This window comes from Lacerta agilis, chromosome Z, assembly GCF_009819535.1.
Source record: "Lacerta agilis isolate rLacAgi1 chromosome Z, rLacAgi1.pri, whole genome shotgun sequence".
NCBI classification, from domain to species: Eukaryota; Metazoa; Chordata; class Lepidosauria; order Squamata; family Lacertidae; genus Lacerta; species Lacerta agilis.
The window spans coordinates 23,463,778-23,489,097 of NC_046331.1; the positions used below are offsets into that span (position 1 = coordinate 23,463,778).

Here is a 25,320-nt window from a genome sequence, read left to right on the forward strand (position 1 = left end):
GGCATTTGATGTCTGAAATATACTGATCCTGGTAACCATGAAATCATTGCCTAAGACAATGTGATTGTTTTAAGCTATTTTTAGACTGTTTTTGATGTGTTTGCTGCCCAGGGTTCCTTTGGGAGGAAGGGCAGGAAATAAACTGAATAAATAATAGGAGGAAGCGATATATAAATTTAATAAACCTAACCCTAACCATTCAAGAAGGATGATGTTTATCAACTGTTGTTAGAATAACGGCTAACTTGTAGGGATCCCCTTAAAGAGACTCCCTGAATAACTGACATGCAGGTATGAAAAGGTCAATTATTACCAGTTTTCACTTTATTTCAGTCAAAAGGGTTTTTCAAAGTGTACAGTTACTCTGCATAAAATATAAGACACCATAGCTAAAAAAAAGTGGATTTGTGTGTGCATGAATAATATTTATACATTTGTGTTTTCTGCATATTTTCCAAGGGGTAGTTAGCTGAACCAATGTAAGTTATTACTATATGAATATGATTTATTTTTAATAGAAGAAAATAGCAGCCTTCCCTAATCTTGTGCCCTCTGGAGGTTTTGGACTACAACTCCCATAAGCCCCAGTCAACATGGTCATTTGCTAGGGATGATGGGAGTTGTAGTCTAGAACATCTGCAAAGCACCAGATTGGCTGAGCATTTAAAATATTTCACAGAATATGCAAAAATAAAACCCTTTAAAATGTGGGTTTGTCTTTTTTCTTTTGCTTCTTAAGGACAGATAGAATCATCAAAAGTGTGGCATACAATATAGACATCAACAGCCCCGATTAAAAACAATTATGGCTATAGCATTATTATACCTTTTCCTAAATAAAATATGCCCAGAACTCAGAGAAGAAAATAAACCTTTAAAACTCAGTAGTAGTTTGCTGCACGACAAAAATAGATCCTCTCGTCACTTATTGCCTATACAATATTGCTTTCTGCTTTATGTGAGTATTTTTAACATATATATTTATATATAGGGTTTGGTTTACTCTGGTGAAGTCAGTGATTTTAGGCTGCTTTGTGTCTAAATGATTAAGAAGTTGAAAACTTAAAAAATGTGCTTACACAATATACACATTTCATTACTTACAATGGGGAAAAAATAAGCTTAAACATTTCATATTAAAAACCTGGGGTACAGTAGGGTTAGTAGCACCATGAACTTTGGGCTTCTCAAAACTGAGCAGTCTGCTCTTTTGAACCATCACAGTGCATTGTAAGATTGTAGTTTCTTCTTTTCCTCTGGGATCAATTTTCAAAGCGGGCCCTCTTGGCCTTTGGGGTGGGAGAAGTGGTAACTTCACCTTCTGATCCTTAGTGACCCCAGGTGTCTCCAATATTTTGCAAGAGGTCAGTTCCCTTCCTTGACACACACACACAAAATGCACCAGAAGAACACCTTTGGGATGGCACTTGAGGAGAGGCACACCGGAATCTGCATAATCAGAATTTTCTCTTCTTCTTCTTCTTCTTCTTCTTCTTCTTCTTCTTCTTCTTCTGCACAATAGCACCATTGTTATATCTAAAGGAAGTGTATATCTAAAGGAAGTGCACCGTTAGATTTCTCCGTTGTTTTCAAAAGTCTTTGAGGCATTACGTCCTCTTCATACAAACTTGGCATCGACTAATGCGCGTCCTCAGGTCTCCAGCTTTCAGAGTCTCCGACTGAGGTTTACTGGTCAACAGAAATGCAGAGGACACATAAAGTTAGTTGGCTTAATAATACATGGAGTCAGACATAGCCCAGCATCATACCATAGTTACATCTCTATACCAACCTTCCTCCAAGGATCTTAGGGTGGCATTCAAGGTCCCTCCCAACCTGCTATGCTATACTCTCAACAGCCCTGCGAGGCAAGCTGAGCCGTGTGTCTGGGGAAAAAAGCCTTAGCTTTTTTAAAACATCTGCTTTGCATGCAGAAGGTCCCAGGCCCAATCTTCAAGTAGGGCTAGGAGAAACTCCCTCCCTGGAATGCCACTGTCAGTCATTGATGATAACACTGAGCTAGATGGACCAATGGGTCTGGCTACATTTAAAGCAGCTGCCTATGTTCCTATGGCTAGATGAAGTCATAGTTGAGAGGGAGGGCTGACTCAGGGGTCACTGGGTCTTCCAGCTGCAGCTGGCAGTAGGTTTTCAGAGTCTTTCTCTCTGAGATAGAAGGCTTTCCAAGACCTCTTTAACTGGAGATGTTGGGAGTGGAATGGGTGGAGAGAACAAGCCATATGGGGGTAAAGGAAGCGTGTGTATGATCACATTTTATATACGACTCTGGTACAGCGCCTGTGTGCATGGCCAAAGATGGGCAGGGGGCAGGATGATGGAGGATTTTATTTATTTATCACAATGTTTTAAGAATATGTTCTTCATTAAAAAGAAAAAAAGATGCCCTTAGAGCAGGGGTTGCCAAACTTACCTAGCCTCGGGCCCGTTCCTCCGGCGCCAATTGTGTGGCGGGCCAGAAGGCAGGGGAGCACGCGCCCATATGCGCACGCACTTGCTTTTCCGGCGCGGCACGGCACCGGAAATAGCTTGTGCGCATGCGCGTCATTTCTGGTGCACTTCTGGCGTGGCATGGCACTGGAAATAGCTTGTGCGCATGGGCCTCTGCAGACACGGAAGTGCGCCGGAAATTACGCTTGCGCATGCGCAAAAGCTATTTTCGGTGCTGCGCCGACCCAGAGATGGGTAGCCACGCCGCCACGCCCCTGTAAGAGCGGGCGGCAGGGGGTGTCGGGGGCCGGATAATTGGCTCGCGTGGGCTGTATCCAGCCCACAGACCTTAGTTTGGGGACCCCTACCTTAGAGGCTCACAAGATTAAAACCCAAATAAAAGAATCAAGAGAAATGCAGTGCAAAAAACCTCAGCATAAAAACTAAGTAAAAGATTTCAGTACAAAAGGAGACTAAAAGTTGTAAAGGTAAGGGGCAGTTATTGTTGTTTTTAAGGAAATATTCACCAGCTGCCAAAAAGAGAACAGGCACAACACCAGGTGAGCCCTGCTCCTGAGAGCACATTCTGTAATTCAGGTGATTGGGGTGCCATCACAAAAAGGCCTATGCTAGGACACCACACACCTCATCTCTGTGGGTGGATCGACTCAGATGGACCTCTGAGGATTCTTTTAATAATCTGGCAGGATGATTATGTCCTGTCCAGGGGTAGCCAATTTGGTGCCCTCCAGAGGTTGTTTGACTGCAACTCCCATCATCCTTGTCCATTAGCTATGCTGGCTGGGACCGATGGGAGTTGTAGTCCAACATCATCTGGAAGATGACAGGTTTCCCACCCTTGATGTCGGTTTAGGTTATTTCCTAGTCCTAAATGCATGCTATGGTTGTGCAGAATGGGGTTTTGCTTTGACAGGTGCACCAAGCTTTTAGCTACATTTCTAGTTTACCATAACTCAGCTGACCGGGGCTGATGGGAGTTGGAGTCCAATAATATATGGAGGGCACCAGATGGTCTTATTCTGTCTTAATGGAATCCTTACACATGTAGGCATTGTCTCTACTGCACTTAGGAAAGGATTTTGCCTAGACTGTGAACCTTACATATAATTTACACAAAGTAATAGTTAATTATACCTGAACCAATAGCAGCTCAGAAATCTGTCTCCCATGACAATGTATGTAGTGAAAGAACTTTCTGTATTAGATTACAGGCTGGTGTGGTTTAGGGTTGCCATATTTTGAAGAGCAAAAAAGAGGACACATTTGCCGACTTCCGCTGTCGGTTAAACCACAGAGTCTAGGGCTTGCTGATCAGAAGGTTGGTGGTTTGAATCCCCGCAACGGGGTGAGCTCCCGTTGCTGGGTCCCAGCTCCTGCCCACCTAGCAGTTTGAAAGCACGTCAAATTGCAAGTAGATAAATAGGTATCACTCTGGCGGGAAGGTAAACGGCGTTTCCATGCGCTGCTCTGGTTCACCAGAAGCGGCTTAGTCATGCTGGCCACATGACCTGGAAGCTGTACACCGGCTCTCTCGGCCAGTAACGCGAGATGAGCGCCGCAACCCCAGAGTCGGACATGACTGAACCTAATGGTCAGGGGTCCCTTTACCTTTAACTATGGATTGCTATGACGGCACTCAATTTTACATACCCATGAAAAAGAGGAAGTATCCTGGAAAAAGAGGACATATATGGCAATCCTAGTTAGATGTGACTTAAACTTTATAAGTTTACATGTTTAAGTTTATCTGGAATTAATCCCTATGTTGTTTTGTTTGTTGCATCTGCTGAGACTCATTATTTTTGTCTGCTTCTATTTGTAAGCAATTTTTAAAAACTGACAAGCTTGGAGATTGTGATTGAAAATGGCGTCCAATAGTATCCAAACCTTGACAAAACCCTGCTCCTTGATTTCCGGAACCATCAAGATATCATATGAAGTGTCCAAATGCATACTGAACAAAAAACTTGCCAAATATATATACATTAGTCAATGTGGGGCACACTCACCTAAACATTTCTGCCACTTCCACAGTTGCCAGCCAGAAACTGTATGAATTAGCATAATAGTTGCAGGTCCCTCGACCATGGCACTCAATGAAAGGAGCGGAACGGAATTCTTCCAGGCAGGAACCAGGAGAGGCCAATGCCTGTCCAGATCCCTCTGCCCCAGCACTGGTATGCTAAAAAATAAGCAGCAAGGTCAGTTTAATTGGCCTCATCCACACTAAATGCTAAGCCAAACTATGGCTCACCATAGACAAGGAATTGTGCTGGTGCACAGGGAGAAAACTGTGGTCACTTTTGCTCTGCGCTGGCTCCTGCTGCTGCCATGCTACCAGAAGCTAAACCATGGTTTGGACTCAATGTTATATGGCTTGTCTGGAGTGTACAGGGATATTGGTGGGTGGGGTGTGAATATGACTCCTGCCCTCTCCCCTCTTTAAGCTCACATGCATTTGCCCCAAACTCATGGAGAGAGCTTGGGACATTATTATGGAAACTTTCAGTGAAGGTACATACCATCATAAAAGAATATCCAATCCATAGCGAGTTCCAGCCTTGTGGACAAGGTGGGATTTGAATGGTCTGGCTGTGGATCGCTATAACCATGGCAGGAGCTTCACAGACAGTGCAGCTTGAAGGGGAAAATATTGGGGAAGGAACAGTGTTAAAAGACCTGCTGAATCAGATTAAAAATCCCATCTAGTTCAATGCATTGTGTCTTACTGTAACCAGTTAGAAGTTCCTACAAAGCCCAAAAGCAGGGCATGAAGGCAATAACCCTCTCCCGCTGTTGCTACCCAGCAGCTGGAATACTGCCACTGAACATGGAGGTTCTACATTGTGGCTAACAGCAATGGGTAGGCCTCTCCTCAAACTCCTTTTTGCTTCATATGGCTTTATGCTAACTCTGAGTGACAGTGCAGTTTCTGGATTGTTTCAATTGTCTGCTGGTTCTATTTTATTGATTTTAATTTGCAGCAACTGCCCAGTGCGCATGGATAATGGGTGGTGCATAAGTACCACAAATTAATTAATCTCTAAGCTACTTAATGTGGACTTATTATTATTTATTAAGTTTCTATACCACCCTTCATCCAAGATCACATGGCAGTTTACAATACAAAACCACAAAACAAAATGACAAAACAATACCCACTCCATAGTTTGATCCTACACGTTAATTGGTTGTGGTGTGAGGAAGACCTTTCTTTTGTCTGTCTTGAATCTCCTGCCCATCAATCTGTACCCATCCCATACTAATAAGCCCTCATATATAAAGATACAGCTCCATAATGTTTTATATAGCTTTATGTAGCAACATCTTCATCTAGACAGCTATTTGAAGAAAGCAACTAAAAGACAGAAAGAACATGCATTATCTGTGTGTGTTTGGATTCAAATCCCACTTTCTGCCTCACCGGCTAATGAAGGGTTGGATATTCTTTCCAGTTAAAGGCTCCATGCTCATTGGCATTGGCTCAGGGGTGGAGAGCCAGTAGGAATAGTCGTTCCGAGATGCAAAATTACAGACATTGTTGATGTTGCAGAACATGAAGGGCATGGTGCTGAAACGGCGGAGGCAGCTTCCAGCAGTGCCTGACAAACAAGAGACACAATTTTATAGGCATGAGGGGGTAGGGGGAATCTTCCCCTCTGTGGAAGGTCTTTATATAATCCCTAACCCAGCTTCTCCCATCCCTGGTCCCAAGATGTTGCTGGACTACACCTCCCACCAACCTCAACTATTACACATGCTGTATGAGGCTAATGGGATATGTAGTCCAGCAACTTCTTGGAACCCTAGGTTGGAAAAGGCAGCCTTAAATGCACCATGCAGAAGGGTCTTCCCAACCACTGGCCCAGAAGATGCAGTGCAGGCCTAAAGGATTATGTATTTGACTTTGGTGACCCCCTCCTCTGCCATGGATTTACTTTGTGGCTATGGGCAAATCCCAGCCTCAGTTTGCCATCTGTAAAGTGGGATTCATAGTGCTTCAATCGGGTTTCCTGTGGATTGACATTTGTTCCAATTGTGCAGCAAACTGCGTGTTTTTCCGGGGAAAGCAGCGAGACAGAAAGAAACACCTGTTGGAATGGCGACTTGAAATCATGGGACAAAAGAAAGTGTGGCTGGGCCCTAAGTCCAGATGATTTGTTTTGTAACATTAAATTTAGTCTTTGCTAAATTGCTGATTTCTGCTTTCTTTGTTGCTTTGGATAGCCACATGTCATGGATGCTTTAGTGGGGGTTGGACTAGATGACCATTGGGCTCCTTTCCATCTTCTAGGATTCAAGCTGCTTTGGGTACTCTGGAAAGGTGGTGAATGAACAAACGAATCAATCACATTCCCAGCAAAGACTATGTCTCACCCAAGTCCTGCCCGTGGGCTCTCTCATTCCCCTGCACGTAGAGAAGAGAAAATCCATTGTAAATCTGGGTGGTTCCTTGTGGGCAGAACGGCGTGTCTGTTGTCTGGCTGTGGCGAGTTATGAGGAATCCATGAGCAACTGAAGCAGTCCCAGGAAGACCAGGGGGGCCCTGGAGTCCATCTGGACCAGGGGGCCCCTGTGAGCCTCGTTGACCTGTTTATGCAGGACAAACAAAATGGATTAATTCCCCTGAGAAAGATGTAAAGACGTATGAAGCAAAGGCTGTGAAGCAAAGGCATGCCACACAGAACAAATGCCAAACTGTGTAGAGATAGGCTGAATCCCCACTGTATCATTTGACTTTAAGCAGGCTTGGCTTCCCCAAAAGGGTCCTGGGAATGGTAGTTTGCTAAGAGATCTGAGAGTTGTTAGGAGGCCCCTTGTCCCCTCACAGAGCACCAGAGTGCCCTAAATAACTCTGAATTGTAGCTCCGGAAAGGAATAGGAGGCCTCCAAACAACTCTCAGCACCCTTAGCAAACTACAGTTCCCAGGATCCTTTGGGGGGGGGAAAAGCCATGACTTCCTAAGCAGCATCGTAGTTGCTTTAAATGTATCATGCAGATATGGAGGTTCTGCTGAGGAGGTTTTTCTTCATGTCCTAGTGGTGGGTAAGGCAAGATTAGCCAGACCATGGTTTCTCTGGTTGCACCTAGGCTATGGAACTCCCTAACTGCACTCTGTGCTTTTCACCACCTATCCAATAATATATTTAGGCAGCCATCTGACATGCTGGGCTGTGGTTTTCAGTTGGATTGGTTCATCTATCAGTGATGCCCAAACTTGGCCTTCCAGCTGTTTTGGGACTACAGTTGCCATCATCTCTGACCACTGGTCCTGTTAGCTAGGGATGATGGGAGTTGTAGTCCAAAAACAGCTGGAGGGCCAAGTTTGGGCATCATCCATCTCTGCTTTTATTATTATTATTCTCGTTTTGGCTTTTGCCTTAGAACTGTTGTAAGGTGTCCTACACCCTGTGGATGATATCTAATGCCAGTCCCTCTCAGAGCAAACTCTCTGAAAACATGGCTAATGTATGCCCATTGATTTAAATTTGGCTACTCTCTGTGTCATTTTATTGGATGCAACCTACTGTCTAGAATGGGAAGATGATAAATACATTATCTGCAATAAAATAGAGAGAGAGAAAGAGAGAGCCCCCGACTCAGAAGAAGGTGAATGTGCTCTCCCCTTATAATTTGTTCCCTTCACTCTACATCGTCTTGTGCTTTTTAACTGAAAAATTCAGATAAATTCAAAATCCGCCTATTTAGGGTTCAACTACGGTACTTTCAGAGTTTGGTACCAAACTACATTTCCTATGTCCAGTTAATGCACATTATCACCTTCCCCTCAAGCAGCTATTCTAAAGACATGTAGCTTCCTACTCTGCAGTTTTGATGGAACCTCCTCCTTGCACACAGTGCTTCTTCTCCCCACCTTGGAGCAAGTTCCTCCCCTCCAGCACATGTACCTCAGAGTGCACAGTAACTACAAAATGCTGCAGCAAAAGTCATCTAGAGAGCATTCACTTAAATTTATCCATATGCATTCACTCACAAGTTCCCACTCAACCATAAAGCTCACTGGGTGAACTAGGGCCAGTGACTCTCAGCATAGCCTAACTCACAGGGTTGCTCTGAGGATATAATGCAGGGAGGAGGAATAATGATGTAAGCAAACAAACAAACAAACAAGCAAACCTTTGTACCCACCAACCTAAACAAAAGAAAACTTTAAGATACCCTGTTCCTTAAGACTATGGCAATCAGGCAAATCAGATTGCTCTGCACACCATGTGCCTGTCACCACCCTCTCACTGAAATTCTCTTCAACATGGATGGAACGCTTACCATACCTTGTTGACCTGGAAGTCCCCTCTCTCCTTTACGTCCTCCTGGTCCATCAAATCCAGGAAGCCCATCTCGTCCAGGATCACCAGGAAGACCGATTGGGCCTAGATATGTGTATGCACAAACAAATTGTAGCAAAATGTCTGCAAATATGCCTAAGCAATCAGCAACTATAGTATCAGGCTTTATTTAATCCTGGGAGCTAGCCAAATGTTAAGCTATGCAATTGTCTGTTTTATCTGAGTTTCTTATGTCTCCAAATGAGAAATTTACCTGGTAATCCTGGAGGGCCTGATAGTCCAGGTAGACCTTTCATTCCAGGCTGCCCTGGAGGACCTGGTGGGCCTGGATCACCTTTTACAATAATTGTTTGTCCAGCTGGACCAGGTATCCCTGGAGGTCCTAGGAGAAAGCAAAAGCAGTTTTCAGTTTTTACATCACTAACTGGTCCTCCTCTTAATGATTCATTAGGGGAGGGGGGGGGTGAATCCCACAAGGGAAAACATTTGCACATGCACATCCCACCAAAGGGAAATTGATTAGGTCCATCGGGGGCCCAGCAGTCCTTTTGTTGGATCAGACTGAAACCATTCAAACTGTGACCAACTTTGCTTCAAAGGTTCAAAGACTTTCTGAGATATGCCCTACACTGGAGCAGACAAGTCATTCTGACCCCATAGGAGACTTTTGATTTGTGACACAAAGGGCTTTTGTCTTTTCACTTTTTTTACAGCACACAAGAGAGACTCAAAGGCACCTGACATTCAGAACAAAGGACAGAGAAAAACCTTTTCTCCAAACTGGACTCAATGACAGTGAAATTCAGCCTGATCTGGACCTGGTAGAAAATCTGCCCCTTTCTCCTATGCCTTTACTATGCTAAAACTTTGCATAACTTGGTAGATTCCCCCCGCCCCACTTCTTCTTGATTGATGTTTGCTTGAGAAAAGTTGAAGAGGTGACACATGATAGAAATTTATAACATTATTATGCATGGCATGGAAAACTTAGCTAGAGAACAGCTTTTCTCCTTCATAACACCAGAACTCGTGGACATCCAATGAAACTGAATGTTGCAAGATTCAGAATGGATTAAAGAAAGTATTTTTCAGACAGTACATAGTTCAGCTATGGAACTCGCTCCTACAGGAAGCAGTGATGGCCACCAATGTGAATGAATTTAGAAGAGGATTAGACAAATTCATAGAGGACAGGGCTGTTGATGGCTACTAGCCATGATGGCTATGCTCTGCTTCCACAGTTGGAGGAAGCAATGGTTCTGAATGCCATTTGCTGGAAACCACAGGAGGGGAGAGGGCTCTTGGGCTCATGTCCTGCTTGGGGCTTCCCATAGGCATCTAGTTGGCCACTGTGAGAGCAGGCTACTGAACTCCATTAACCTCATCCAGCAGGCCCTTCTTATGATCTTATTTGTATTTTGAATATAGCTCAAGAGATGTATCTATATAGTACAGGGAGAGGGAACCTGTGGCCTTTCAGATGTTGCTTGACCACAACTCCCATCATTCCTAACCACTGGTCATGCTGGGCTGAGGCTGATGCTTCTGTTCGACACAAGCATAAGGCAAATAAAGTAAATTAAGTGATCTTTGCAACATCCTCACTTTAAGGAGAATATAATCAGACTAGAATGGGTTCAGAGGAGGGCAATGAAAATAGTCAGAAGTATGGAAAACAAACCCTATGCAGAAAGATTAAACATACTGAGTATGCTGCTTAGCCTGCAGAAGACTTAGGGGAGACATGATAGCTTTCTTAAAATACTCAAATACCCAAAGAGCACCCGGAAAGATCAAAGGCTTGCTCTCTGCTGCCCCAGGGGGCAGGACCAGATCTTATGAACTTAAGCTGCCAGGTAGATTTTGGATGAATGGTAACAGCAACTTTTTGATTGTAAGAGCAGTTTGACAATGGAACCAATAACGTAGTGGAGTGGTAGGTCTTCAGTGGAAGTCTTCAAGCATGTGGGGCAAGCTCTAGCTCTGGGTTTCCTGTATAAAACGGGTTAAACTAGATGACCTAAAGCTCCCAATGACTCTATGATTCTGTGGCTGTATTTGCATGTCACATTAAGCTTTCAACTATGGTTTACAATGCACAAGTGAATCAGGCTTTCTTTCATCAGAAGTCCTTATGATTCCAACTAGAAAGAAAAGTGGGAGGCATTTAAAGAAACTGGTGTGACTGCACAAGGAACTTACAGATGAGCTGAGATTTAAGAAGGGCATTATAAGAAATGGGAGAAAGGGGGAATCATGAAGGAAGAGTATACACAATTAGCCAACAGTTGCTGGGAGAAGATCAGGTGGGCCAAAGCTCAGAATGATATGACAGTCATCTTTCAAATATCTGCCACATGGAAGATGGAGCAAGTTGTTTTGTGCTGCTCTGTATACATACAGAGTATATACCCAAAGCAACGACTTCAAGTTACAAGAAAGGAGATTCCAACTAAACATCAGGAATAACTTTCTGACAGTAAGAACTGTTTGACCCCTTAGAAAGTGGGTAAACTCTCAATCATTGGAAGTTTTTAAGCAGGGGTTGGATGGCCATCTGTCATGGATGCTTTAGTTGTGGTTCCTGCATAGCAAGAGTTGGATTGAATACCCTCAGGGTCCTTTCATAGCTGTCAACCCTCCCTGCTGTTTCCCAATGCTATAATAAGGGAATTTCCCACAAAAAAGGGAAAGGTCGACAGCTATGAGTCCTTTCCAACTCTACAATACTATGATTCTGTGATTCACGCTGGGAGGAACAAACCACAATCTCTGACTTAACTTTACATCTGAATCTGTTACTAGGGTTTGGTTCACTCCAAACAAACTATGATCTGTAATCCAGCTTCTCATGTTGGCTGCCCTACTTTCTGAGAGGGGAGCCTTCAGCAACTTTCCAGCAGCTTCCTTCTATATGAGTTTTAAAAATGCTGGGTGGTGGCAGCAGCTTTGATGGCCCAGTTACTATACTCTTTAAAGCAGAAGAAATGCAGCAGACCAATTCTTCTCCAATAAACATCCCTACCCTGGTCAAAACAAGGTCTCACAGTTCATTTCCATTCTGGTTCAGCCACACAAAAAACACAGTTCCTACCTGGAGATCCAGGGAGTCCAGGGTCTCCTCCAAGGCCTGGTGGTCCTGAAGGTCCAAGGGGCCCCTTCATGCCTGAAAGGCAAAAGCTGTGCAGTTAATGATAACCCAGTGGAATTGAAAGATCTGTTCCTCGATTTAGCAGCATTAGCACTGCATGAAGCAACTCTATCTCCTGCCCCAGATACCTGTTTCTTTAGCTCAAAGGACATAATTTTTATCTGCAACATTTATGGCACCATTTACCTATAAAGGCCAAAATTGGGGTGGGGACCCTCAGGTCCAGGGGCCTATATTTGGCTGTCCAAGGCCTATTCAGCCCTTAGAACTCTCCCTAAACCGAACCCCTCACTGGTCCTGCTTACACAGGTATCGTTGAACTCTAATGATGCTTCTTGCTTCTCTGGATTAAGGATAGAGGTGGGTGTGGGTGTGGGTGTAGAAACTAGCCTACTGTACAGAGGTAGAACATACATTCATTGCTCTGCTCACTTTTTCCTCTGGCCCCACCCACCATTACTATGTGGCCCTCAGAAGGCTGCCCAGAAAAGAATGCCTCCCACTTTGAGCTGAAAAGGTTTCCCACCCACTCCCTAAATGGATTGGGACATGGGTGCCTGATGCACTGTAGCCATCTCCCAGCTGAAGAATCTGCCCACAATTTTGGATCTGCTTTGGAAGTGGCTGTTGGGGGAGCTTTCTTAGTACTGGTGCTTCATTTCTACAATTGCCTCCCTCAGCAGGTTCAACGCTTACCAATTAGACCCAGAAGTAGGCAACACCATGTTTTCCTGATCTTGTTGGACTGACTCCAACTTCCAACTAGCATGACCAATGCTCAGCGGTGATGGGAGTTGTAGTCCAACAACATTTGGAGGGCACCATGTGGGCTCCCCAAGACAAAGGATAAGACAGTTTTATTGTCAAAAGTTTTTATTTTAACATGCTCCGGTGGCTACAGTGTTGGTTACCTTGTTCATTATTTCTACATGATTCGAAATGGCATTTTGACTCAGGTAGTGGAAGCTCACCATTGTTGTGGTGACCCATGCCTTTGTGGGAACGGAGTCCCACAACAAGGGCTCCACCACTAAGAAGGCCCTGCTCCAGGTTCCTACATGATGCGCCATGTTCACAAGGTGAGCCCACAACCTCATAGATTATTGTTGCTTTATGTTGAAGTTGTTCTAAACTACTTTCAGTATTTTAATATCTGTAACAGCAGCTTGTTTTAAAGCATTTTAAGCATAAAATTGCATGCATCCACCAGGATCAACTCTGCTATTACAGCAGATGAATCTGTCCAGAGCACAGCCTAGTCCTGTTGTGTTGGATGAGTTTTCAGTTGGTAAGGCTCAAAGATGTGGAGACAAGCTGCTTGCAAACTCTGGACTCTTGCCCCTCTTGGGTGTTTAAAACTATCAATGAGGGGGCATATGGTTTTAGCTTGAAAGAGGCCCTACAGAATTGCCTTTAATGTACCTGGGAATCCTGGAACTCCTGGAACACCAGGATCTCCTTTCATTCCATTCAGACCAGGACGACCAGGATCACCCTAAGACAACACAGTTGCGGTTATTACTTTCATAGGTGTGTATAGTACTGCAGCCTAAATCTCTTTCATCCAAAACCAACTGCTGCTTTAGAAACAAACATTTCTCCATTTCCAAGCACCCACCGGGCGTCCAGAAAGTCCTTGGTCTCCTTTCAAACCAGGCGCTCCGGGCTGACCTGGTTGGCCAGGGTTTCCCTTTTCTCCTCTTACTCCTCCAGTTCCGGGGGGTCCACGGGGGCCTTCTGAACCAGGAAGACCTTGATATTGCAAAAAAAATAAGTTCTTGGGTTAGAATGACTTGGTCCCCTTGTCTGTTATCAATGAGGGCGAGTGTTTGGAATGTACTTGTTCGGTTTAGTAATGTTCACTGAATTAACTCAGAAACCTCTGCGCTACACGGTTATTGTTTTTGTTTGTTACTATGTTATATGTTTTGTATTTCAAACTGCTCTGTGATTCTCAGATGAAGGGTGGTATAGAAAACAAACAGAACAAATAAATAAATACACCTGGAAGTAGTTCCCATAATTTTGGGGTGAACTGAATGTGAATAGAGTATGTTTTGGGGTAGAAAATGATTTCTAGCTCATCTTCAAGTTCATTCTTTTAAGTGATTTTCTGCACTTTAGACACTCTGGGCCTTTAAGCTTAAAGGTTGTAATTATTGGGAGAAATATATTGAACAATTCATATTCCATTGTGTTTGTGTATTTTGCTGTTTTCTTATGTCTTCTTAAGTATATTATATACTTAAGCACAGCAACTTGGAACATTCTGAAGCCTAGAATCCCCACCCCCCACCCCGCCCCCAGGATGAACTGTGAACTGAACTAGTTTGCTTTCTAAATGCATGAACGTGATCTGGAATTTGTTCCTTATTGAGCAAGAACTAAATCCTTTCTAAAATGGACTTTCTGAGCTCTGGTATGGCCTATGCTAAAGGGCCATTTTCATTAGGGTTGTGGAGAGATGTATTTCCATGCTCAAGGTGGAGCTCTGAAAGGACCTGGCTGTTGGGTGTGGGGGTTCTGTTGCCATCTCCTGCAATGTACTAGATGGGTTTGCAATTTTGAGTTTTCTCAAGGAAGTCATTTCAGATTATTAGCCTTACCTCTAATAATCACACCCTTTCACCCAAATTCAAATCTTGTTTTTCTTTACAAAGTCAACTTAAAACAAAGCACTGAAAAGATATCGCCTTTCAGCATGAGTGGGGAAGCTGGTGTCTTCCATATGTTGTTGGACTACAACTCCCATCAGCCCCAGTCAGGGTGGCCAATGATCAGTGATGATACAAGGTTGTAGGTACAACAAAATCTGGAGGGCCATAGCTTCTCCATTCCTATCTCACAGGTGGAGGGAATTGGGACTGAATCCTGGTGCTCTTGGTGATATTTTCATTTTCAAGCAAGCAAACTTTTCAGTGTTTTGTGGACTCTCACAACCTATATTGGGCACAAACCACTTGTGGGTTCAGCTGAAAGGAACGGGAATTGAACAGTGAACGTGAAACGACACCTTCAGCAGTATAGAGAACAGGTACACTGCAAGAGAAAGGGCCACATTCCATTGTAGACTTCTCCTGTGTTTGTACAACTCAGGACAATTTTTCATGAGAATGCAAGATGTAGGAATGAGATTCTCAATTTATTATTTTAGCCACATTGATAAATACAAGGTCATCATTAGGTAGTAGCAGACTCAAATATAAAATGCAGTTTGTATCTTAAATGAAAGTTATAAAAAAGTAAGAGATATCTTTACTAAAATATGTAGAAGAGCATATCAGGTGGAACTTACATATTGACAATTTATTAAAAACATGAAATAGATTGTGAGGAGTGGGGAAGGTATTTAGTGGGGACTTGGCAATTTTCTCTTTGGCAATACTGGCTAGTTACTTGTTATTAAGAAACCTTTTTTAAATTCCATTATCTCCTTAACAATGTAATACTGACTGGGGAGGGGCACAGACTAAACCCCAAAACCTAGCTTTCATGTTTATTGTAGAATTCATGTCAGCAGGAACGCTGTTTTTGAAGAAAAACCAGGATCCAATACAGGACACATTAGCTGATACAAGTGCAGCTATAGGGGATTAATCACAATTCTTAAAACATTGGCAGGGTTCAGACATAATAATTATGTGCATTAGCATTTCTTCTCCCTCTCCTCCTTAGAAGCTTTCACTTCCATTTTCAATTAATAACTCTATAGCATTATTTCCAAACCTTCAACTGTGGTTAATCTTAACTATGGTTTATTTCAACAATAAACCAGGGTATTGAACTTGGTTTTACTTTAAAGGAAAACATAGTTAAGTCCAAACACAGGGTTGCCTGGTTTTAGATGTTATGCTAAACTGCTTTTAACAAAAAATGGTGGTGCAAGTTCTTAATTTCATCTTCACAACCAAGCTGAGGCACAGGTGGGGTGTGGCCTGTGCATGAGCATGAGCATGAAGCTTCACCAGGCTCGTTCATGAAACAATAAATAACTCTCTGATTTACAGTCAAAACAACATTTTAAACAACCAAAGCAATGTAGTAAAGCAAACTGACCAAGGTAAGAATCTAACCTGGAGGACCTGGAAGGGTCAGAGTTCACCAAAGCCCAATGATCGATGTTAGGGGGGGATATCAGACACCACACAGTGCAAAATAAGATTATTAGTTAGAAGTAGTACAGAAGAGATATTGATACTAAACAGTGCAAACCATTTCACCAGCATATTTTGTATTTACAACACAGCAAACATGCATACAAGGAGAGTGCCCCCCCCAGGTCAGTATACATAAATAAAAATATGGGTGTTTAACTTAGCGTAATTTATATATAGATATACAACTTATTCTGGTGATTAGGCTGCTATGACCAATGTGAAGCAATCCACTGAATCTAAAACTTTGTTGAAGTTCTGGTTTTAATAATGCAGCCTGAGGCTTGCTATCTATTAGTTCTACATAAACAAAGACAAGTACTATTGTGACTATTTCACTGACAGCGCTGCATGAGGGGCAACCTGGTTAAAATAAGTTTGCCTGTGATTTTTCCATTTGCATCATAAGGGGAAGCAGCCTCTCCTTGGACCACCAAAGTGCTTCTGGGCAACAAAATGATTTAGAAATTTGAGGGGGGAACTAAGTAACGCAAGGCTCGATATAAAATTAAATGGATAATCTGAGCACCAATAATTTCTCATTCATGAGCAGAACACTGGTTAATTATTAATAATTTATGTATGTTAACATTCGAAGATATTCATGGTTATAGCTGAACAGTGTCCAGCTACCCATAAGCATTTATTAATATCATTTAATTACTTAGTTAATAATAAGATTAATAATATTCTTTTACAAAAAAATAGCACAAAGGCCTATTTACTGTGTACCTCTATTAATATTTAAATTTTTATTTCCAGTTGTTCCTGCTGATACAAATTCCTTTTTCTTCTGTTATGCCCTCAACACAGAACATGTCAGTGAAATATTCCAAAAATATACATACTCCATGCAACGTTCAATTATAAAACAGAGTTTATATAGGCAAATGTAAGTTTTATCTCACTCATTCTTTCATTCTCTTTATCCTTTGACAGTCATATTATATTAATATTAAACAAAAGATGAGGCTAATGTAAACATTTTAGAATACAACAGAATGGAAGTTTTGCTATGGCTTTAAAGAAGGACAATTTCAATGGTTAGTCCATGTTGCCCTACCAGCGCACTATAGTACGGAGTATGACTTCTCAACTATCATTTTTTTAAAGGTCTAATTGTAGATTTACTCAACCACAGGTGGTTGCTATATTAATTTAATGCCTGGAATTAAAACAGTGTATTTTGGCTGGGGTGAAGACATTTTGCTTTTTAAAAGCCATCACAGCAAAACTTTCAAGACTTCATCCAAACCCATCTAATACTTAGGTGTATGCCAAGTCATTCCTATTCTATGGAACAGTGTTAGAAGTATTTTAATGACGTCTGACTAACATTACATTAGAACAGAACAAACAGAACAGCCACAATATTCAGTGAAATCAGAGCACAGAAGGAGGTTGTGGAAAAACAGCACAGCCATTTACAAGTCTACTTTCTAATGAGTTCCATGGGATTTACCTCTATGTAACTTTGTATAAGACCAAAGTATTTGGCTGTTACAAACAAGGTACACAAGGTTGGAAAAATAAAATAAGTTCAACTACATTATGTTAAAACGAGATCTACTTATTATGGGATCCATAGAAATATAACTTGAGTTGCCTGTTTAGTAGCAATGGTTTGGGCACTGTCCTGAAATTTATCCAGGAGTAGTGTGTAGAGGGATAAAACACACTTTGCTACAGATCAGCAAAAGGTATAGTCTTAACTTTTTTGTTTTATATTAGCATCCTGCTTGACTGCAAAATCCTCATGAAATAGTAACAGGTTGAAAATCAGGAAAGCTAAAGATCAGAGTATGTCAGTTTACACAAGGGAAGGTATTAACCAGTAGAATACAATATGGATCCAGTAGAATACAATAAGGATCCATAATTAATTTTGTAAACAATCTGCAGTCAGGGCTGAGCACTGATGTAGTGAAGTCTGCAGAAAACATAAAACCATTCCAGATGGTGAAATCCTATATTTTCAAACAGTGTGAACTAGTAGGTAAGTTAGGAATCAATTCTGACCATCAACAGTTTGGTTTTAGTAAAATATCAGAAGCCAGCTTATGCACAAACCCTGCTCACTAAGTGTAAGAAACAGCAGGCAGTGGCCTTGTGTTGCCTTTGATGAACTGGCAAATGGCGGATCTGCATTCTTCCAGTCTAAAAAAGGAGTGATTGTCTTGCAGTTTTCCAATATCTCAGAAGCCCGCTCTATAGTAACTTGGAGCAGAGCTTTTTAGTGTGGCTGCTTCTGTTCTGTGGAATAGCATTCCTGTCAAGAAGCAAAAGGCTCCTACTTTTTAGAAACAACTGGAGACCTTTTTGTTTCAACAGGCTTTCTTAAGCTGGATAAATGAGTCTTTACCATGAGCGCCCACGGGTTAGGGATTTAGTTTTGTTTTAAATGTATTTGTTGTTCTGTCTTTTTAACGGTTTTCAGTTCTCTTATGTGTGAATGGCCTTGAGATGGTGGATTAGAATATGATTAATAATAATGATTAATGACTGTAATAATAGCAACAATAATAGGAGCACACAACCTTGTGTGAGTGGTCTTGGGTTACACTGCCCATGTGAGCAGTGCTTTTCTGCCGACAACATGTCATTGGAATTAACCAAGTCAAAAAATGGAAAGGGGATGTTTGCTAGGCCATGATCCGAAAATGTGTATTTAGGAAAATTGGGAGTAAAAATCTATAAAAATACTTATCATAAATTACAAAAAACAGGGTAATATCCAACATTAGTTAATGGGTCTACACAGAATATGACAAACACCGGATGACACCCACCCACAATCCACCAAGACAATACTTTAATTGTCAAAAGGCTTTAAGTCTGATATACATCTATAGCACTGGATATGTTCCAAATAAATTTATCATACACAAGGTATGCCAAACTAGTTCAGTGCCAGGTTAGTTCTATAATGGATATGATGTTGGCAAATGTTTGGCAGGTAATGCTGTTATCCTTTCAATCAGACTTCCAATTCTTGCAAGCTGCAAAAATCACCCAGAAATTTGTTATATGGCCTCATGTTCAAGTGACATGTTGAGTTGGAATCAACATTGCAAGGCAGAATTGTCAATAAGAGTCCTGCACTGACTGACAGCGTAGTGTAGTGGTTAGAGCGCTGAACTAGGACTTGGGTTTGACTCCCTACTTAGTCATGAAGCCCACTGGGTGACTTGGGCCAGTCTCTTGGCCTTATCTAACCTCACAGGGTTGTTGTGAGGATAAAGCAGAGTCGGAGAAGTTTGTATGCCACCTTGAGCTCTTTCGAGAAAAGGTGGGATATAAAATGTAAAAATAAATATATTACTGTTATGTAAGGTTAATGACTTGGCATACCCATCCTACAGACTGAGACATTTGTTTTCATCAAAGAAGTACATTCAAGGGCATGCAAAGTTATCACACTGGAGTTAATGAGCTAACCTGTGGCACCTGGAAGGAGGGGATCAAAAGTTCACCAAGGCCATCATTAGAATGGGGAAACATCAATATGGTTAGATATGTCAATAAGTTAAACGTTTTCACAGTGATCCATCTATAATTCCTTCTTGTATATTTTGAATAGACCAAACTATTATAATCCATAGAATTTTTAAAACTGATTAAACTAAGAGTTCAGTTTTGTAGGATGGGATGAAATGGCACATTAGGAATTCTCACATCAAAAAGCCAGACCACGTAAGAACTGAAGGAAGTCCTCTACTGAATTATGTTATCAATTGCAAGAACTCATCTAATTATCTACAATTATAATGAAGATCAATAGATATCCAATGCATCCATTATTCTTTGTCCAAGAAACATGCTTACACTGGTCAACTGCATTGTGATAATATATTACAGCAGTGTTGGGGACCTTTGACCTTCCAGATGTTGATGAGCTACAACTCCCATCATCCCTCGCCAATGGCCATGCTTGCTAGGGCTAATTGTTGTAGTTCAGCAACATCTGGAGGGCCAACAACCCCTCACTCCAGTGTTACAGAGACAGTATTCAAACCATTCCTGCCCATCCAGGAGTCCTAAAATGTGGATTGACTTGAACAGTATAACAGTTTGGTCTACCCACACTGGGACATGCATGGTGGAGTGGGATGGGTGTTTCATGTTGTACAGTACAGTCCACATGCAATACAAAACAAGATGGTGGGAACAAAGCCACTGAGCCATTACTGGTGTTTTCCCATCAGTCACAACTTCACTCCTTCTCTCCTTCTCAGTGTGAAACCAATTTAAGCTCGTATCTGTTTTACTAGAAATCAGGATTATGTATACTCATTTGAGGGAGATGGTGGTGGTGAGGAAAACCATGTTTTCTGCCAGGGTAAATCAAATCCTTCTGAATCCATAGGAACTTGCCTATCAACGAAGATCTGTTCATGAGGCTCCTATCCAAGTGCCTCCACCTTTAGAAGGGAGCAATACTCAAGATTTGCTGGGATGAGTGAAGCTTGAAAAAGGTGGCTCTTTGGTTGAGCCTGGGCTCAGCTGGGGCTCCAGCTGGGGTTCCCAGCTCAGCCAGAGATATGCCATCCTCCACCCTGGCTCAACTAGCAGAGCTGAAGTCCCAAAATTCCCCCAAAAGAAGTGTGGTGGGGGAATGGAAGAGGTGATTTACTCCTATTTCCCCTTCCGGGTATGATTGTATGTATGCAAAGATTGGTCACATTCTGGCACGAAGTTAAGATTTGTTTATTTGTCCAGGCATATTAACTTTTGCAGGATTATTCATGCTAAATCTGCTGTGTTGTTTTCAGGTACTTTATTTGTTTGATAGGTGTTATTTTACAATTTGGTCTGCTGCTTTTATTTTCTGCTGTGTACCCTTGGCTTGGTGTCTGTACTTATGAAGGGCAGGTGATAAAATATCTTTAATAAATAATTTCTGCTAGCAAACACCAAGTAATTCCCACCCAAATTTGACTCCCAACTGTTGCACATTCTGTTCTGCCCATTTCCATTTCCTGAGGTTCCATCTGGTTTTGCACAGAGATTTTTGAGCCATAGTGGCTTATAAAAATGTCCTGGATTCTATCTGTTTTTGTGTGGCATCATTGTCAAACAGCGCCAGTGTGGCACAGTGGCTAGAAGTTTTGGACTAGGGACTTGGGAGATCAGGGCTCAAATTCTCACTCAGCTATGAAGCACACTGGGTGGCTTGGACCAGTGATTCCCTCTCAGTCTAGTTTACCTCGCAGGGTTGTTGTGAGGATAAAATGTGGAGAAGGAGAACCATGTATACCACCATGGGAGGAAAGATGGGGGTATACATGTAATTAATTGATAAACCAATAATGCTTAATTAATAATAGTAATTAATATCTTATCTTCTTATCTTATCTTATGGTAATAGAACACACACCTGTCTGCCATTTAGAAAACCATGGACAATGGCTACAGCAACAACTAGGTCATGGTTTGCCAGCTCCACTTGTCAGTTTTAATTGAGTATTTCGGGAATGTAGAAAGCAGCATGGAAGATATATTAGCTTTCCCGTCTTTTGCCAAAGAATGTTCCAGTCATTATGGAACTTTTTGTTGGACACCCAATATCAGCTCAGTGGCATTCACCCATCAAATGGGAATTATCAGTTCCAGAATTAGTACACGGTAGGTCAGCAAACAAGACGAGAGGGCATGGAAGGATGAAGATGATACAGGGGTGCACTGAATATCCGTCGGGAGTTGTGGGACGTGATGGAGCATGGATGAGCATACATGACGTGAAGATGAATGAAACCATGATAAATTCTGATCATGCTGTGCTGCTAACATGGATTTGATTTCCATAGGTCTTGCGGACAGTGCATATTATTATTATGTTGTTGTGCATAAGATGGATTTGTTTTATCATGTGGCACCATGGTGCAGGCATGTTTGGCGGATGCAATTAAAAGTTGATTTGGGTGCTTGGCTGGATGATTGCCGTGATGACATGCGGAGGCTTATTTCAAGTTTGCAACATTTTGCAGACAGGTTATCAGTTAGGTGCTCTTTTGTTTTCACTCTTGACATGCGTACCTCTGGTTACTAACTTAATTCGTTCCGGAGGTCCGTTCTTAACCTGAAACCGTTCTTAACCTGAGGTACCACTTTAGCCAATGGGGCCTCCCACTGCCGCTGCGCCACCGCCATGCGATTTCTGTTCTTATCCTGAGGTAAAGTTCTCAACCCGAGGTACTACTTCCGGGTTAGCGGAGTCTGTAACCCGAAGTGTTTGTAACCCGAGGTACCATTGTCCTTTCAGGTAACCTCTCATGGTAAATTAAGGATACCCAGAAGACATCAGGTGAATTTCAGCCGAACAGTATACAAGTATACTGTTCTAACAGACCAATAACCTGTCAGCAAAATGTCTGTTGAATGTTCTCTTTCTTACCTGGCCTCCCTGGTATGCCTGGTTGCCCAGGGCTTCCCTTAGGCCCTTCTGAAGGTGGTCCTGGCAGCCCTGGAGAGCCAGGGGAACCTGGAAGGCCACGGAATCCTGGACCGCCTGTTTCTCCCTTCAGACCAGGGGCTCCTGGAGGTCCTGAGGGTCCAGGTAAACCCGAGTCACCCTTTTGACCTGTTTAAGGGTGGGGGAAGAGAAGAGAGCATGTTTATAGATGCACTGCAATGTTTCAATCATCAATACTGTATACTAAGGGCAGGCAGACATCAAGCTTGCAGGATCTACATGTCCCACCCACCACCCCCACCCCCGGATCCGGAGATCCATTGGGTGGAGGTAAAGTACAAAATAGGGATCTGAGGCACACAGAAGAAAACCTTATTCCAAGTGAAAGCTGGTTCATTAAAGAAGATGGGATACTGCCCCAACAATTATAATCTGTGCCCACCCACCCACCTTCTTTCTTGCAACCAGTCAGAGGTTTTTCTGCTAGTCAGTGACTGTGGTGCCACCCAGCGCTTTTTTTCCTTAAATAATGTTAAGGGCTACTCTCATTTTCCTACTCATATTGAAATACTATCCCTCAATGAGGCCAAACTTAGATTCACAAAATGGTTAGGGGTATGCGTACCCCTGCGTTCCCCCAGAAAAAAGCACTGACCCCACCTACCCTGTCCATTTCAATAGACCCCAGCTGTAATTTCTTATTCCAAGTCAGATTATGTGTTCATGTTACTAAGAATCATCTCTTCTGAATAGTAATGGTTCTCCAGATTCTCAAGCAGAGGTCTTTGATACCTGATCATTTTTTAAACTGGAGAAATCCATGATTGAACCTGGGACCTTCTGCATGCAAAGCATGTGTCCTGCCACTGAGCTAAGACCCCTCCTCTTTCATGAATGAAGAAAAATAAACTTTGCCTGAGAGTCCTGGGAGTCCAGGAGGTCCGGGGCGTCCAAAACCTGGTTGACCTAAAATACACAATCGCTATTAGTTATAGATCTGTGAATGCAGTACTTGCTGCTAGAGGCAAACAATTTAAACCAATGAGTGCATCTCTGGTAGAACTGCCACCTCAAGTGTTTGTATAAAAAAACAGAAAAGAGAACAATGTAAGAGATGGAAGGTGCTGACCTGGTTCGCCTTTCTGTCCTGCTGGTCCAGGAATGCCATCCCGTCCAGGCTGTCCTTTTTCCCCTACAAGGCCGGGAGGGCCAGGGTGGCCAATGTCGCCTAAAAATAGTAGAAAAAGCATATTACAAATATTGGATTTCATTACTGATCCTCATTTTATGACCCATGGATGCATTCTGAACAGCTACCAAAATAATGAGGACATAGGCATGGCCTGCTGGATTAGACCAGTGGCCCATCCAGTCCAGTATCCTTTCCTGGCAGTGGCCAACCAGATGCCCGTGGGAAATCTGCAGGCAGGATACAAGCACAAGAGCACTTCCCCCTCCTATGGATTCCAGCAACCGGCATTCAGAAGCATTTCTCCCTCTGCCTGTGGAGGCAGAGCATAGCCATGGTAGCAAGCCAGCCATTCATAGCCTTGTTTGCCCATAAATTTGTCAGATCCTCTTTTAAAGCCATCTGTGTTGGTGGCCATCACTGCCTCCTGCGGCAGCGAGTTCCACCATCTTCACTAGGCACTGTGTAAAAAAGCATTTTCTTTTCTAGTGTCTATGAGAGAGGGAGAAAAATATTTCTCTATCCATTTTCCCCATGCCATGTGTAATTTCATAAACTTTTATCGTGTCGCCTCTTACTCACCTTTTCTCTAAACTAAAAAGTCCCAAACACTGAAACCTTTCTTCATAGGGGAGAGTCACTCCATCCCCTTGATCATTTCTGAATGCTTTCCAACGCTACAATATCCTTTTGGAGGTGAGGTGAGCAAAACTCAGTATTCCAAATGGGGTCGCACCATAGATTTGTTTATGATCCATCTTTACCTTAAGACCATTTGCTTCAGTGATCAAAACATTCCCCTTACTTTGGTATATGCAGAGAACTATAAGCCCTACTTGAGGGGTGAAAGTGCTCAGTTCCATTCATCGCTGTATTAACAGCATTTTATAAGAGCCAAGTAATCTACCTCAAGATAACTCACGAAATTTGCCCTTGGATTTGATGGTTCTCAATCTTGTTTCTGGGGTACTGTCAATGCATTACTTATCCATCAACCTTCCCTTTTAAAAATTCAGGATATTGTTATTTTGTTTTTGTTTTTTAAAAACCCTATAGTTTATTAGATTTGGTTCAATAAAACATTATAGTCCCTTATTCCCCTTACCAACGTCTACTGGTTGCCCTCTACGCTCATGCCTTTTGTTGGTGTTATAGCATTTTCATTTCTGATATTCAGTTGCTTAGTGTATATTGCTGTTATGTGTGCAGTTTGCCTGAGTTCCTATAGAGTCATAGAGGTGGGAGGAACCTCAAACACCATCTAGTCCACCCTGGCCAATGCAGGAAATCTACTGCTACAGCATCTCCAGTAGGAGGACCATCTAGCTTCTGCTTAAAAGAATGTAACAAAAGTGGGTCCATCACTGTCCACGTCTCCCCCTGTTAAAAAGCTTGTACCACCAGAAAGCTCTTCATGTCTATTTCAGCTAGTTATGTCCAAATCAAAAATCTTTATTATTATGGTCAATGTCCAGTCATATCCATCCACTTCAATGGGTCATTGGAGACAGCCCATTGTTTGGGCTCTTGTCTAGACTAAACACATTCAGCTCCTTCAACCTTTTCCCCATAGATTTGGTATCCAGGCCACTCACGTTTTTGTCACCATTCTCTGGCTATATCCCAATTTGTCAAC

General features: G+C 42.4%; 1 protein-coding gene across 5 annotated transcripts in view; it reads right to left on the minus strand.

Annotated features, from left to right (window-relative positions):
• Positions 1 to 302: 302 nt before the first annotated feature.
• The window catches only part of COL4A5 (collagen type IV alpha 5 chain), a 121,884-nt gene continuing 96,866 nt past the window's right edge, over positions 303 to 25,320 (minus strand). For 2 of the 5 annotated variants that reach the window (XM_033137704.1, XM_033137706.1), the window contains 15 exons: positions 23,625 to 23,723; positions 23,411 to 23,461; positions 22,478 to 22,663; positions 19,522 to 19,530; positions 16,003 to 16,011; positions 13,548 to 13,681; positions 13,352 to 13,424; positions 11,873 to 11,944; positions 9,032 to 9,160; positions 8,764 to 8,862; positions 6,847 to 7,059; positions 5,894 to 6,071; positions 4,992 to 5,106; positions 4,479 to 4,651; positions 303 to 1,689 (listed from right to left, as the gene is read on the minus strand). In XM_033137704.1, the coding sequence (XP_032993595.1) occupies positions 1,608 to 1,689; positions 4,479 to 4,651; positions 4,992 to 5,106; positions 5,894 to 6,071; positions 6,847 to 7,059; positions 8,764 to 8,862; positions 9,032 to 9,160; positions 11,873 to 11,944; positions 13,352 to 13,424; positions 13,548 to 13,681; positions 16,003 to 16,011; positions 19,522 to 19,530; positions 22,478 to 22,663; positions 23,411 to 23,461; positions 23,625 to 23,723 (1,622 nt within the window). In that variant the 3' untranslated portion in view covers positions 303 to 1,607. The remainder of the gene's footprint in view (positions 1,690 to 4,478; positions 4,652 to 4,991; positions 5,107 to 5,893; positions 6,072 to 6,846; positions 7,060 to 8,763; positions 8,863 to 9,031; positions 9,161 to 11,872; positions 11,945 to 13,351; positions 13,425 to 13,547; positions 13,682 to 16,002; positions 16,012 to 19,521; positions 19,531 to 22,477; positions 22,664 to 23,410; positions 23,462 to 23,624; positions 23,724 to 25,320) is intronic. The other 3 variants (XM_033137709.1, XM_033137708.1, XM_033137707.1) reach the window with 2 other exon arrangements.